Raw genomic sequence first — 13,654 nt, forward strand, 5'->3', positions numbered from 1 at the left:
AAGCAACAGCTTAAGCGTTCTCATGGAGACAAATATTGATTTAAGAAACAAATAATGCACGCATGTCGAATGCATGCCTAACTTTTGTACTTTCATTTTACTTACACATCACTTTCTGTAGTATAAACTTGATTTATTAGTGACTCAACTGCCATCCATTTCACAGGCATCAGACCCTGTCAATAAAACGCAGAACCTTGAATTCAGGAATCGTTTGGGGGCATTGTCTGTTGCGAAATAGAATTGACAGCTGTGAATCACAGCGCAGTTAAGGTACGGCTTACGATGTGCGCTTGGCTATCAAACAGGCAATCTTAAATTAATCGTAGCCGGCAGGAAATTTATTTTCGATTTGGCATAAAGGACAGCGGTCTTTGTTATATATACGTACTTACATTGGATCTTCTAACGTAGATTTCCTCTCGGCCCAGGTCCCTTGCCATGCCAAAGTCGGTAATCTTACAGCGCAGCCCTTCACCAACTAAGATGTTTCGAGCTGCCAGATCTCTGTGGATAAGCTACGACCAGAAATAATAATGTACTTAATCATTACATAAAAAAAGTTTGCTTACAAATTTCTTATGACGCAAGCATTGTGCTTTTCCTTATGTTTGCGTCATCTAAGCTTAAAATTGCGGGCAAAAGGTCGGAATCACGAGCCATAACAAACTGTGTAACGAAACATATTTTCATTCTCTTATGCCTGGGCTTTTGTTTGTATCGTTTCGTTGTGCGTTTAAACGGAGGTGTCGAAAATCACGAAAAGCACTCGCCACGAAAATCCTTCTAAGCTGCAAAGATGGATTGATTGTTTTTCTTAAACGCCAGCTCAAGTAGAGCTCAAACTGTACTATATAGTTCCTTCTTCGCTGAACTGTATACTTGCCAGCGTTTTTATTGGGCGCACGAGTACCTAATTTTTTTGGGTATCCGCATCGATGAATATTTTGTGGGGGAATCTAACCAATCCGACTCCCCTGTTTTCAGATTTAAGTTGGCGACAACAAGAGCACTGAGCCTACGCCTCCCAAGGCATGCGCTGTAACTAACTTCTCTAGCTTCGTCAAGACAAATTTAATGCTTTTGCTTAACGTTCCCGTAATCTTTCTTGTCTCTACACAAGCAATCCATATCTATATCTCTGGAAACAGCGAAAAGGCAAAGCATTCATGGAGATCAGCAAACCTGGTGCGCCGAGATAAATTCCATTCCACGGGCGACATCAGCTGAGAATTGGTAAAGTTGTCGTTCTGGTATCTTTGATGGCACCTCCTTGCTTCTTAAATCATAGAAATCATCATTTTCTCCATTACTTTTTCTTAAATATCCAAGAAGATCGCCATGAGGAACAAATTCCAGGATAACAAGAGGTGGTCCTTAAAAAAAAAAATGGGAAGAAACTTATGCCTAGTCCACACGTATCCGGATATTTTTTAAATCCGCAACTCACCATACGAATCCGCAACTTTTTGAATCCGCTCTCCAAAGTGGAAATTTTTTAATACGCTATGAATCCGGAATCGTGTGGACACTAAATCAGGATATTTTTTATCCAGTGACGTAACAAAATCGAGCCCAGCTCTTTACCGTGAATACGGTAGAACCTCTATCCAGCGGACACCCTCAGGACCAAGGCAAGTGTTCCCTGAATAGAGGTTGGGCTGGGGTTTTTCTTAATAATTAACAGACAAATAAAATATATTTCTTTTATTCTGCCTTGGAATCTGCTGAAGTCATTAATATTTCAAGTAGCTGCATAATAATAAAAAAAATCACGATTAACTTATCTCTGCATTGTTGTGTGTTGAATTCCCACAAGTGCAGTACACCGATTTCAAGTGAGATAGTTCATTTATCTTGAAATCTGTAGCCGTTGTGACCAGTGAATACTTAAATTTATCAGCGATTTTTGAGGTCAATCACTCTAGTTTGAACGCTAAGGTGTCCCCTGAATAAAGGTTAAACCCGAGTTTCGGAACCCAGAAAAAGTGTCCCTTTTTTCTGAAAAGAGGTGACCCTTCAATTAATAGAGGTTACAAATGCAAAGATCATGTGAACGTTTTTCCGGGACCAGAGTTTGTGTCGCTTAATGAAGGTGTCTCAAAGGAGAATTTCCACTGTGTTCAAGATGGTGCGGAGCGCAATGTTGTCGCCTCTGGCTTCTTGGACTTCGGTTTAAAGTCTTATAACGTGTGTGCAGTTAAACCTAGCTATGATTACGATGCCAAACGGCTGCTCGACATTCTGAGGCTTCTTTCCACGTCGGACGAAAGTTAAACTAGCAAAGTAGAGCTTGAGGGACAACTTTGTCAGCGATACAGTTATTGAAGAAGAATGAAGAGAAAACTTCCCATGAGCCAAACATAGCGCTAGCTTTACAAATTAGCTGGGTGACGTCGACTGAAAGTGAATCCGGATACGTGTGGCCGGGCAAACTCGATTTAAATACGCTACGTATGAACGTGGAAATTTTTGAATCCGCAAGGCTAGGATGATTTGCGGATTCAAAAATATCCAGATACCTGTGGAAGGGGCCTTAATCAAGCGCAAAACTGCAATTATTATCTCTGAGATAACCGCAAGCTTATAAATGTAAATAGCAAATTGCTATCTACATGTATGTTCAGAATTCTTATCAATTAGGCTAGCATTTATTATCATATTTCAATTTCTTTGTAAGATGTACAGTCGACTCACTCCCGATAACTCGAACCTTCATTTGAAATTGGAAAAAGTTCAAGTTATCGGGAGCTCAAGGAAAATAGCCGCTTTTTTTAAAAAAAATATCTCTTTAACTTAACAATGCTATCGAAAGCATTCTAGGCTAAAAATTCTTTGCCAATAGTTTTAAAAAAGTACATTTGAGCGTGCAATAATGTTTGAAACCCAAGAAAGTAAAAAAATTCTCTTCACTCAGAAGTCCTGTTCTGGTCATGAAATCTAGTTGCTGCAAAGCGACTGTAGGGAGCGAGCAGCAACGTAATCAGGATTTAAGAGAAATATATGGGACGAATTCTCGAATTCATCGATTTTTACCACAATGCATTGCATTTAGCCAGAGTGCACCGCGCCACTTTTTACCAGAATGCATTGCGCCACGAAAAACTTTAATAAAAACACGAGGAAGTTCGAGTTCGCTGTTCAGGCTCAGAGTTTTCTTTGTGTCAAAGCACGGTTAGAGATCTTACCAAATTTAAGACACGCAGGAGTCTTTCAGATGAGTACGATGGTTAACTTGGGATTGGATTTCAAGAGCCTTTGACTCGTCCAGGCGTTAAACTTGACGAGATGATGAGCATTTGCTCTTCTAACTTACTGACAGCACGGGGGATACTTGCTAGAAGATGACGTGAAAGTGAGACAATGTCATGCCATGCTATTCTTAGGTACCTGTATGAGCCGAAAATGGATGTGATTTTGACCATTAGCTTCAAAATAACAGCGGAAATCGAGATAACCAAACATATGTTTTGCGTCCTACTTTGCAGACGAGGACTCGTTTCGGCGTTTTGTAAAGCCTAATTGTGTTCTTTCATTCATTCATTGCCATGGAATGCGTTTGCATCGTTTTTTTTGTTTTGTTTTTTTTTTACTACTGTTAATAGCTCGGTTAATGCGGATCGAGTCTTACTCGGTTCCTTTTCTTTTTTCCTTCTTTCTTTCTTTTTTTTTTTGTTGTTGTTTTCTATACATATATATGCCTAAGTAACTGTTATTTAATAAAGTGCATAAACAGCAAGAAAAGTATCGTGTTTCAAGAGAAAAGCTAGTACACCGTATATTAAAATTAATATGTGGATAAACAATCCGAATTTCTATCATTTTCTACAATTTACTGTGGGAAAACCAGAGTTGAAAACCATTTGATCATTTTCTAGACAACCTTCCCACCAGTTCTTTCTCGTATATACTGATAGTAATTATTACATTCCAACATGTAAATCATAGGACATTCAATGTCATTTTCTTTTAAGTCTCACGCAAGCAGATGGATGACTGCCTAATTAATGTCAGTATTAACAGAATGCAGTTCTGCGGCATTAATATCTTTTAGATACCCTAGTATGATATTTACTTTGGCTTTACCTTTGCTAAACGATTTAAATCTTGCAGCGGAAGAGGTTACACGAATATTGCTCACGAATATTAACAGCGTTGAACTTAGAGGAAAAAATGATTATACCTTTTACAACAGAATACTACTTTTCAGTATTAACTCTATCTTTTTTTAAGCATGAACTTACTGAACTCCATCTTTCCCCGGCATCGCACCACATCTTTGGTCACACATCCCAGCAATCGTATGACGTTAGGATGAGGTTTAAGCTTCTTCAACAAGTCCAATTCAGACAAAAGGTCCTTGAGATCGGACTTGGAAGATTTTTCTACAATTCAAATATAATTTTCATTTGTGTGAAATGGTTTGCGGGCTTGTTTGGCCCATGAACTCTTACTGTTGCTACTTTGAAGGGCGTGCCTTGTAAGGGTATTAAAATCAGAAAAATTTGAAAACAAAGTTGACATTCCGCGACGATACCACCGCCATTTTCCCCTTTTGATGAAATGACATCCGAGGAAAGAGCGCAGAATTCCATACTGATGACTCGTGCCTCTGATTGGATGAAGAAAATTTTGAACCAATCAGAAGCACTATCCTGATGTCGAGTCATCAGAATGGAAATTCTTCGCTCCTTCCTCAGACTCTTTCGGCTGTTTTCTAAGAAATTGAGGGTAGCATTTACAAGGATTGAAGTGAAAAATTCGTTCTATTATTCTAATGGTAGAGAAATTTAGCGTCTTAGCTTAGGATATTGAAGTTTCCAGTTTGATGTATCCAATTTAAGTTGGACTAACCCTGGTATCTGTTTTGTTTTTTTTGTATTTTGTTGTTGTTGTTGGAATCACATCTATAACCAGCGGGTACTAACCGGTGCTCTAAAACGTGTAGATTAGCCATTGACAGGGGTCTCACTCACCTTTAAGCATTTTAACGGCCACCACGGACCAGCTTTTGGCACCATTTACTTCCCACGCCGCACCCTTCCACACTTGGCCAAACGACCCACGACCAATTCTTTCAAATAATGTCAAATGATTGCATGAAACCTCCCAGTTGGTGTTAAAAAGCACTGGCGTGTATGGGGATTCAACTTTGCTATGCGGCTTCAATGTAGAGCCAGTTTTCCCCGCTGTGTTCTGGTAGAAAGACTTTAGACATTGATCATTCTGATAGCCGGTGGCTCCGTGAAAAGCTATCGTCCGAGGGCTTGTACAATTTGATCCCTCAGCCATTCTAGTTCGTGTATCTGTACATCGCGTATTTAACGGTGGCAGAGTTAATAATGAATCCTTATGTTGGAAGCTTTCAGTGACACTTTTACCGATAATCTTCAACCTTGGTTCTAGCCGAGGCCTAGATTGGAAGGTATGGGCTTTTCTATCGTAAGTGCAGCGACTGGTTTGAGCCCTCAGTTGCAAATTTTCACTGTCCACTGGTTGAAGGTAATTCTCAGAATTTGAATTTTGATGGCATACACCAGTTTCAAATTGATTTCTCCGAAAGGTTTCTGACTCCTTGACTGCTCTCGTTTCCTGATTGATCTCTTGAATGCTTCCGTCCATTACTGTACCTGTTCTCTTACTAGTTTCCATGACAACTTGGTTGTCCCTTTCAGGATTAGCAGGGTTGATATACCCAGTAATAAGAGCCTGACTATCCCTTATTCCTTTGATAACACGGCGATTTTCAGTTGTTTTCACAGCACTGGACACCTGATTTGAAGTAACTGCTCGAGTGAGATCGTTTGATTCTGGATGGAACGATGTCAGTGCAAAAACTCTGCCAGCGCTTCTTTGTTCACAGTTCTCTCCGACTTGACTTTCTGTCACTGTTGCTGACAATTGTTCTGAAGCCCTGTTCGATTCTAAGTTACCTACTGGCAATTCTAATGACGTCACCGAGTGTCTTTCATTCATATCATTTCCTTGAACCTGCAACAAATAAGTAAAAACCCCGTTAAATAAATACGGACACTGAGGGAGCAATGGAAAGTGTCCGCATTAAGCGTGTTGAAGTTACAGAAAATATAAGGACTTTCTTTCCCACGGGCAAAGCAAACTGTCCGTAATAATGAGGTGTCCGTAAAGCAGGTTTTGACTGTCGTTTATCCCTATTAAATTCCTATATTCATAAAAATATTTATGAAAGCAAACCGACGAGACTGGGGGAATAAAGTTGGGCCCTAATAAACTGAAACATGATCATCTTATCATTTTTTCCGATCTAAAAGTAGTAAATTAAAAAAAGAGGACGAAAACCATTCAGTGTTGGCAGTGGTAGAGGGTGGAAACTAAAACGACCCCGAATTTTTTTAAGTGGCAGGACTGGTTAACCCTCTCGCGAAAAACCTTCTGAATACATTAATACTGAAACGCTGCTAAGCAATCTCTACAAAATTAACGGCTTTTTTAAAATACTTTTATCTAAAAGAAGAAAAGTGCCGTGAGAAATGAAAAAAGGGATCTCACCAAATCAGAGGATCTATTCTCTTGGGATGTAAGGGACAATCTTGTTATTCTGAAAAAAAAAATAAAGATATTTTTTCTTGCGGCATAAAACAGATAGTATAGATTACAATTTTTCACTTTCGAGTATTCGTTTCGAAGTCATCTATTTACGATTGACAGGGCCCTCAGCTTGGCTGAAAATGACCAAATAGCCGGAATAGAGTTTTGCATTCAAAGTGGCGCTATAAAGTTTGTATCTGTTCGGTTCAGTCCTAGGGCAACGTGAGTCTTTTCGAAATTACAATGGCTTCAGTATTATTTTCCCAGAACTTTAGATTCAATTCCAAGTTTCACAAAGGTTAAAATATTACTGATTCCTTTAATAATCCATCAAATTTCCAATCCTAAAGTATTAGGTTTCCTTTTTCTTCGAAATATAGCTACACCTAGGCAGTGAAATGTGAAAAACTGGACTTCAGAAATCGTAGCCTTCCACCATGTCACTTACGGAAAATTTCAAGCTATCTGATTTAATTTGCTTCTTCGAACAGATATTTTACAGAAAGCAGAGTTTGGGTTCCCCAGTTACAAATTTGCCAATTCGAAGCAACTAGTCACTGTTCTACGTTTTTTTTTTAAGTTAGCATTTCAAGATTTCTTAGTGCACCTATGGGAATAAAGACGTTGGATTAACACTACTGAAATGACGATAGCAAAATTACGTTTTTAGATCGCGGTGCTTTGAAAAAGCCCATGCACTACATGGTAATGCGCTCGCTCACAGCTGATAACACAGTAGATAAATAACGCTTTTTCAAAATCTCCCAGTAGACACACACACATTGAAGTCTGTAGACTGTCACTTACTCCTTTTCTAAGCAAAAAAATAATGTCAAAATTTTTCTGTTTCCGTCCAAGTAAAATCTATTTTTTAAATGAATTGAATCCACAACCCCACGATGAAAGACGAATGACGGATAAACGTTTTCTTCAAAATATAAAATACATACGCTCTGATTTCTTGATGACCTGTTAAATTGGAAAAGAAAGAATCAATGTTAGAATCTATGCTCAAAATGTCCTTGTTTGTGTACGTGGAGATATTTACGTACCACATATACATAATTACATTTCATCAAGCCTGTTCGCTAGTAGCAATGTACTGAGCAACAAATTGAGCAATGAAATGTTAGCTGATTCGCCCCATGGAAGGACTGTAAGGTATCTTTCGCCCCATGTTAGGTATTCATAGCCAGTATATAGACAGTCTAGAATTGTGGCTCCACGCTGTGAATTCCCGATTTCTTGTCAGTGGAACCTGGACTCGGGATTCTTATATCAGGACAGAGATTACTATGGACATCATGCAATAAATGAGTTATTTTTTGAAAGAACAAGGATGACATGAACTGTAAAAAATTTAGTTGACTTACGTTCTTCTTTTTCCTTTCTACAAACAGATTTTCTGCGTAAACAGTAGATTCCTCCTAGAAGCAAGGAAGATAAAGCAATGGCAATCATAATGCTTACGAGGGTGACATTGTAATTCATCTCCTCATCTTTCATGTTAGCCCTGTACGTTGGTGACATCCCTGTTGCAGCCTCTGTTAGAGAAAAAACAGATGATATCAAAACGACTTCTCCCCGCAAGGAAAAGTAAACCAAACTACCGTAAATCCTCTATTAAGCCCCCTTCCTCTAATAAGCCCCCCCTTCTCAGAGGAGGAAAGTTAATAAGCCCCCCTCTCTATTAATCCCCCATCCCCCTTCCCCAGTCCTTATTCTTCACAAAAAAATTAACGATTAATGTGGACTGATCAGTTATGGTTTGTTAATAAAAATTACCGAAGAACACGAGGCCGAAAAAACATTTTTGACGAATAAGAATTTTGTTTTTGTTACTTTTAGGCTCCCACAAGTGAATTAAATACTTTTGACAGTGACTTTAATTGTACAACGCGTAAGTCTACTCTGTCTTATACCACGGTATTTTTGCTACAGGTGATGCGTTTCGCTAAATTAAATAAGCCCCTTCTCTCTTTTAAGCCCCCCCCCTCTCTATTAAGCTCCCCCTCAAAAGTGCTTGAAAAAAATAAGCCTCCCCCCAGGGGGCTTAACAGAGGATTTACGGTATACTGGTGATGTAGTTATTAAAAGCAGTATTGGTCACAGCTCGTTGCTGGATTTAAACCTTGAGGTGAAGGCCGGTAACGCAACTAAACGGAGGTTGGCCGTATAGCATACTGTTCAAGAGAAACGCCAGTTTATTCTAAAAGAAACACTTTTATAGAAGCTTGTATAGTAATGGCTTTCACCCAAGAAGAGACAGCTCTCACATGTAAATTAGTACTGAACAAAACTACAATATTGTTACGAACGAGTTCTCCCCAAAAGGTTTTAATGAGGCTTCCCAACTACACGAACAATACCATAAACGTTAGCGCAAACTTAATAACCCAAAAAGGTGGTAAGTTCTCTGTAATTGAAACGTTAAATAACGGGTCTTTGATCAGTGGTCACCTTCTATGTCAGAGTGTATACGTATTTCCCTTTATTGTTTAGCTGGGCAAAGTAACACTTGGTAGCCGCTAACACGAGATGACGACAATTTGGAACTCCAACCGGGATGGCCAAAAGGGGGCGGGCCTGGTCGTTTGATGGAGGTGGCCGCTTGGTTCAATTTACAATGATATGATACAATTGTATTTTTAGTGGTCCTCTTAACATTCAACTTTATTTAGGCCACAGCCATTTCAAACGGCATACACTTCAATCTTTCCGCAGCAACTTGTAATGTTGTTTGGCAATCCTAGAATCCTATGCACTTTTAAAATAGGTCTCCGGTTACTGGTAAATTATTCATGTCATAGAGCAGGCAAATTTTTCCGAATATATTTTTTTATTTCTTGTAACTGATGAACTTATCGTACTTGTGTGAAGTGACTTCGCTGTTGTCTTGGTTCTCCGATTGGTTACATCCGCAAAATTTGTAGATATTATCAATGTTTTGCTACTTTGTAATTCGCTTTCGCCCCATTCGTTCCAAGCTGTTACTGCGAACATGTAACGTTTATAGGCAGCAAGTTCTATGTGGTACATAAAACCAGAAACATTTTTTCGTAACCAGGATTCCTTGTGAGTCATATCCTTGTCTGCCACCTTTGTCATGTGCAACACTCGGTGCCAAGCTGTATAGGTCGTCACCAAGCGTCCCTCACTGTAAACCGCTGACCACCGAAGAGTCCAACTAGAATTCACGACTTTTGTGTTTGTGTTAAGAATCGTCGGGCTTGCAGGGAGAACTTAAGATAGAGAGAAGAAAATGTTATGATGTAGAAATACCTATTTAAGGGACCACTCTTGCAATACATCAGAACAAAACCATGGGTGTATTTGCAACCATGAAAACATACGTAATTCACTGGCTTTGTGGGGAGGTATTTTTTCTTCAGATTAAGAATGAAAATATGAAGGCTTAGTTTTTCAAGTTGTGTAATTGTTTTCCGAGCAACTTGTTGTTAATTCTACTAGAAATTAGTACTGACTCGTAATTTTACCATCGTAAGAATTTCCATCCCTTAAGATCTTAACTGCATGATAGCATGATTTTGAAATCCCAGCTGACAAACCATATTCTCCATGTTTAGCATTCACATTAAGCATTTTGCGATCAGTGCTTCAAAAAACAAATTGAAATATTGTTAATCGTGATCTTAAAACGGTTTTTCTTTGTCGCACCACGGAATTCTGCTGAAAAGCTCATTGATTTTATCAATTACAGAAAGGAAATCGAGTCTCTTGTTTTCCATTCAGTATTGCTTAGGTTATCCAAAACGATATTATGAAAAAGGCCGCTTACATGCCGATCGCTATTCATTATGACAGGATTTTTCAGTCTCACAGCTTTACTAGGCTAACTACTAACTTCTGAGAAAAACATTTCTTCTGTCTTCTCCGGCTTCATTTTGGGTGACACAAGTGTACTCGCCCCAGTCTTCTTGAGTGATATTAAGTAGCCTGATCACCACAGTGGAAGTACCGTTACCATGGTTGCTGACGACATTTCGTCCTCTGTGCCACGTGACATTGAGAAGAGATAAGCCGCTGGCTATACAACTAAGGTTTATATTTTCTCCCGTTTTAAGGATCGGTGGTGTGGTGATGTCGGTGATTCGTGGCAAATCTGCAATGGCTAGAAACAAATTCATGGCAAGAGAATGGATCAACTTTCAACTTTTTACTACTAGAATCATACTCTTGGTTAAACCGCTGATTCTCGCTGTCAACTGGAGGCACTTTCCATTCAGCTCAAAATTCCGCAAATTTCATTAGAAATGGCAAATAAGACGGACCCGTTTTGGTTCAGTCCCACCGGAGTATCTGGGACCACCTTTGAAAGTAGTCAAATTTGACCTTTCCGGTCATTAATATTTCAGGTGGTCGGTCGGAATGAAATTTCCCTTTTCATTTGACATAATTGTTGTCCACAGAACTGCTCTTCTGTATTCTGCTTACAATATAATTACAATAACCAAACGCACGGTGGCCTGGGTCGGGCCTGTGCAACCGGAATGTATCGTTCCATTGCGCATGTCGAATTTCCGAAATTTCAAACACGAATTTTTGTTGAATGGAAAGTGACCCCTGATCTAAAGATATTTCCCTTTAAACAGAAAGCTGAAGTTATACTATAATCTAATGTATCGAAGATTTTTCAAGGGCGTTCGCAGCTGTATTAAGAAATCATGGCGCCAAGATGGATGTCCCCTTTCCCGGGCGTCAGTTACATTTTCTTGCTCAGCTTCGCTCGACATTAGCAGCACGACTTATAAAAATGTCAACGTCTACTGCTTTAGAAATGTGGCCTAATCAATGCCATTCCGTGTCCCATTAACAGCTAACAATGATAGGAAATATAGGATGGACCAAAGGTGGGATGGACTCTTATCCACGTTGAATAATTAAAGCAACAGGACACAAAACTTTAGCGACAGGCATACTTTGGATACAGACCTTCTGTGTTGTAGGCACAACTTCAATCAATAAAATGCAAATAGTTGTATGCTTTATGGAACTCCTCTGAGTCAGTTCAGCTTAAAAATTATCTTATGATGCCCACGCCTTTGCAATGAAACCGCACTGCGGTGGTCTACATGTTAAGTCAAAGAGAGAAAAGTTGGTGAAGGATTTTCATGAATCCCAGATCGCTTAGAAGCTAAAAAGATGAACGAGCAGGCAACCAAGTTAAAAGAATGCGATGCCTCATATAATAATGTGAGGCAATTGTGTGAGGTAAGCAGGGTGGGAAAACATGCTTAACTGTGCGTCGCCACCAAATGGGAAGGTATACGTACGAATAAATGTGGGAACTATACTGAAGACGCCAAAAGAATTTTCTTATAGTTTAGTTTTAAATCGTTTCTTTACCCCAATTGCAAAATCGTCGGAACAGATCAGAAATTCGAGGAGTCCAAGTAGTTGATATATAAGGGAGTCGACATAAAAAGCATGGTATCATGAATTCATCGCTCATATTTCAATTCATCTATATTTTATGGGGAGTTAACAATAACGAAAAAATATATATATAAATAGCCACATGCTTCTACCTACGTTTTGCCACGACTAGAAGTTGGACTATGTCTTTCAATGGATTGTCCGCGAGTCCAAACTCAACTTGTATACCAAAATCCACATTTCCGTCGGCCGGCTGAACATTATATAAAACAAAAACTGCCAGGGAAGATGTCAGATTTCCATCCCAACTCACCGCTGTCTCGTAACCTGCTCTTACACTTATGAACCCCTTTGAATCGACTGCTATAAGCTTTGGATGCAAGTAACCAGGACTTTTCCAGTAACCAAAGACGACCTCAAAGAGAGTTAGATGTGAAGGTTTATAGTACCGCCAAAGCAATGAAACGTTATCGCCAATAAAGACCTTGGTCGGCTTATCTGGAGTAGAAATCATTCTCTGTCGATCTCCTGTTGATAAAATACCATAGATTAACATGGTGCATGGTTCTGATTGGGTTAGTAGCTTGTATTGATCACAAGGTACATCCATTTTCTGGTAGCCTATCGGATATGTGACAGCTGGCGCGCACGAACCAAGGGGCCCCAGTGACACAGGACTCTCGGTTTCAAAGGCATGAACCACCTTGAAGTATAAATACTCGGCCTCGTTCAACTTGACTAGATTTCTGGTTCGTTCAAAAGAAGCAAAGTGGTTTTAAACACTGAAAAAATATGGTTTAAGCCCAAGATAAACTCCAAATAAAACTACCGACAGATTGCAAACAAAATTAAGAAAAACTGTTTGAAAGCAGAGGTCCACGCAACGCGTAAATATAACTGACTGGTTCCTCTTGCCGGATCTCTAATCGAAGAGATACTGTAGCCAGACGTCACTTAAAGTGTAAAATAAAACAAAACTGATATGCAGGGCTGGCACTACGGCAAAAGGCTGATTTATTATAGGCCAATATTTCGGCTAACAAAATTAGCCTTCCTCAAGGCCAGAGCTTTACTGAGAGAAAATACCTTTTAACGGCTCCTAATATTTGAATTTAAAATAAATATAAGTGGTTAATGATTAACTACATTTATTGCCCCCGAAGGGATTTCGCCCAGAAGGCAATCCCGAGGAGGCACTTTAGTAACTCGAGCGTATATATAGGAAAGTACTTACAGCTGAAATATACAGTCATTATGCCAGAAAAAATCTCGATTTGCTTGAACAGGGGCCGCGAGGAATCGGTAGGTAATGATGACGTTTCTGTTGTTTGCGCCCGCAAGTACGAAATGGTTAGGATGACAAAAAATCCCGAAGGGACCGCTTGCTTAGATTTTGTGACATTAACTGTGCAGTCATACTTGGATAATCTTTCGCGTTACGTGTTATCAGTGACATTCCGCGGAGCTGTTGTTTTGAAAGTTATGGACCAAAAGACACTCGTTAAGCGCAGATGAACTTATAAGGTTCGTATAACTGTGTATATATAAACACTTGGAGAGTTTGCCAGACACGAGTTCACAAATCTTTGATTGGAAACCTTGCCAGACACTCTTTCTCTCTCTTTGACCAGAATAAGACTCAGCCCCAAACAAGCAAGACGAGTGAACAACGGCTAGCTTATCACTAGCA

At 39.4% G+C, this 13,654-nt stretch overlaps 2 protein-coding genes across 2 annotated transcripts in view; both read right to left on the reverse strand.

Moving 5' to 3' along the window:
* LOC140947499 (proto-oncogene tyrosine-protein kinase receptor Ret-like) overlaps positions 1-5,795 on the reverse strand; it is a 12,422-nt gene extending 6,627 nt beyond the window's left edge. The window contains exons 1-5 of the mRNA XM_073396611.1: positions 4,977-5,795; positions 4,245-4,385; positions 1,186-1,376; positions 396-518; positions 106-176 (exon numbers count right to left, since the gene is read on the reverse strand). Coding sequence (XP_073252712.1) covers positions 106-176; positions 396-518; positions 1,186-1,376; positions 4,245-4,385; positions 4,977-5,652 — 1,202 coding nt within the window. The 5' untranslated portion in view covers positions 5,653-5,795. The remainder of the gene's footprint in view (positions 1-105; positions 177-395; positions 519-1,185; positions 1,377-4,244; positions 4,386-4,976) is intronic.
* A 3,496-nt stretch (positions 5,796-9,291) lies between these two features.
* On the reverse strand, positions 9,292-12,520 carry LOC140948869 (uncharacterized). Its single transcript, XM_073398137.1, has 3 exons — positions 12,121-12,520; positions 10,433-10,699; positions 9,292-9,809 (listed from the first exon to the last, which is right to left on the reverse strand). The coding sequence occupies exons 1-3, from the start codon at positions 12,518-12,520 to the stop codon at positions 9,367-9,369; spliced, it is 1,110 nt and encodes a 369-aa protein (XP_073254238.1). The 3' UTR covers positions 9,292-9,366.
* Positions 12,521-13,654: the final 1,134 nt, after the last annotated feature.

This window comes from Porites lutea, chromosome 9 (assembly GCF_958299795.1).
Source record: "Porites lutea chromosome 9, jaPorLute2.1, whole genome shotgun sequence".
NCBI classification, from domain to species: Eukaryota; Metazoa; Cnidaria; class Anthozoa; order Scleractinia; family Poritidae; genus Porites; species Porites lutea.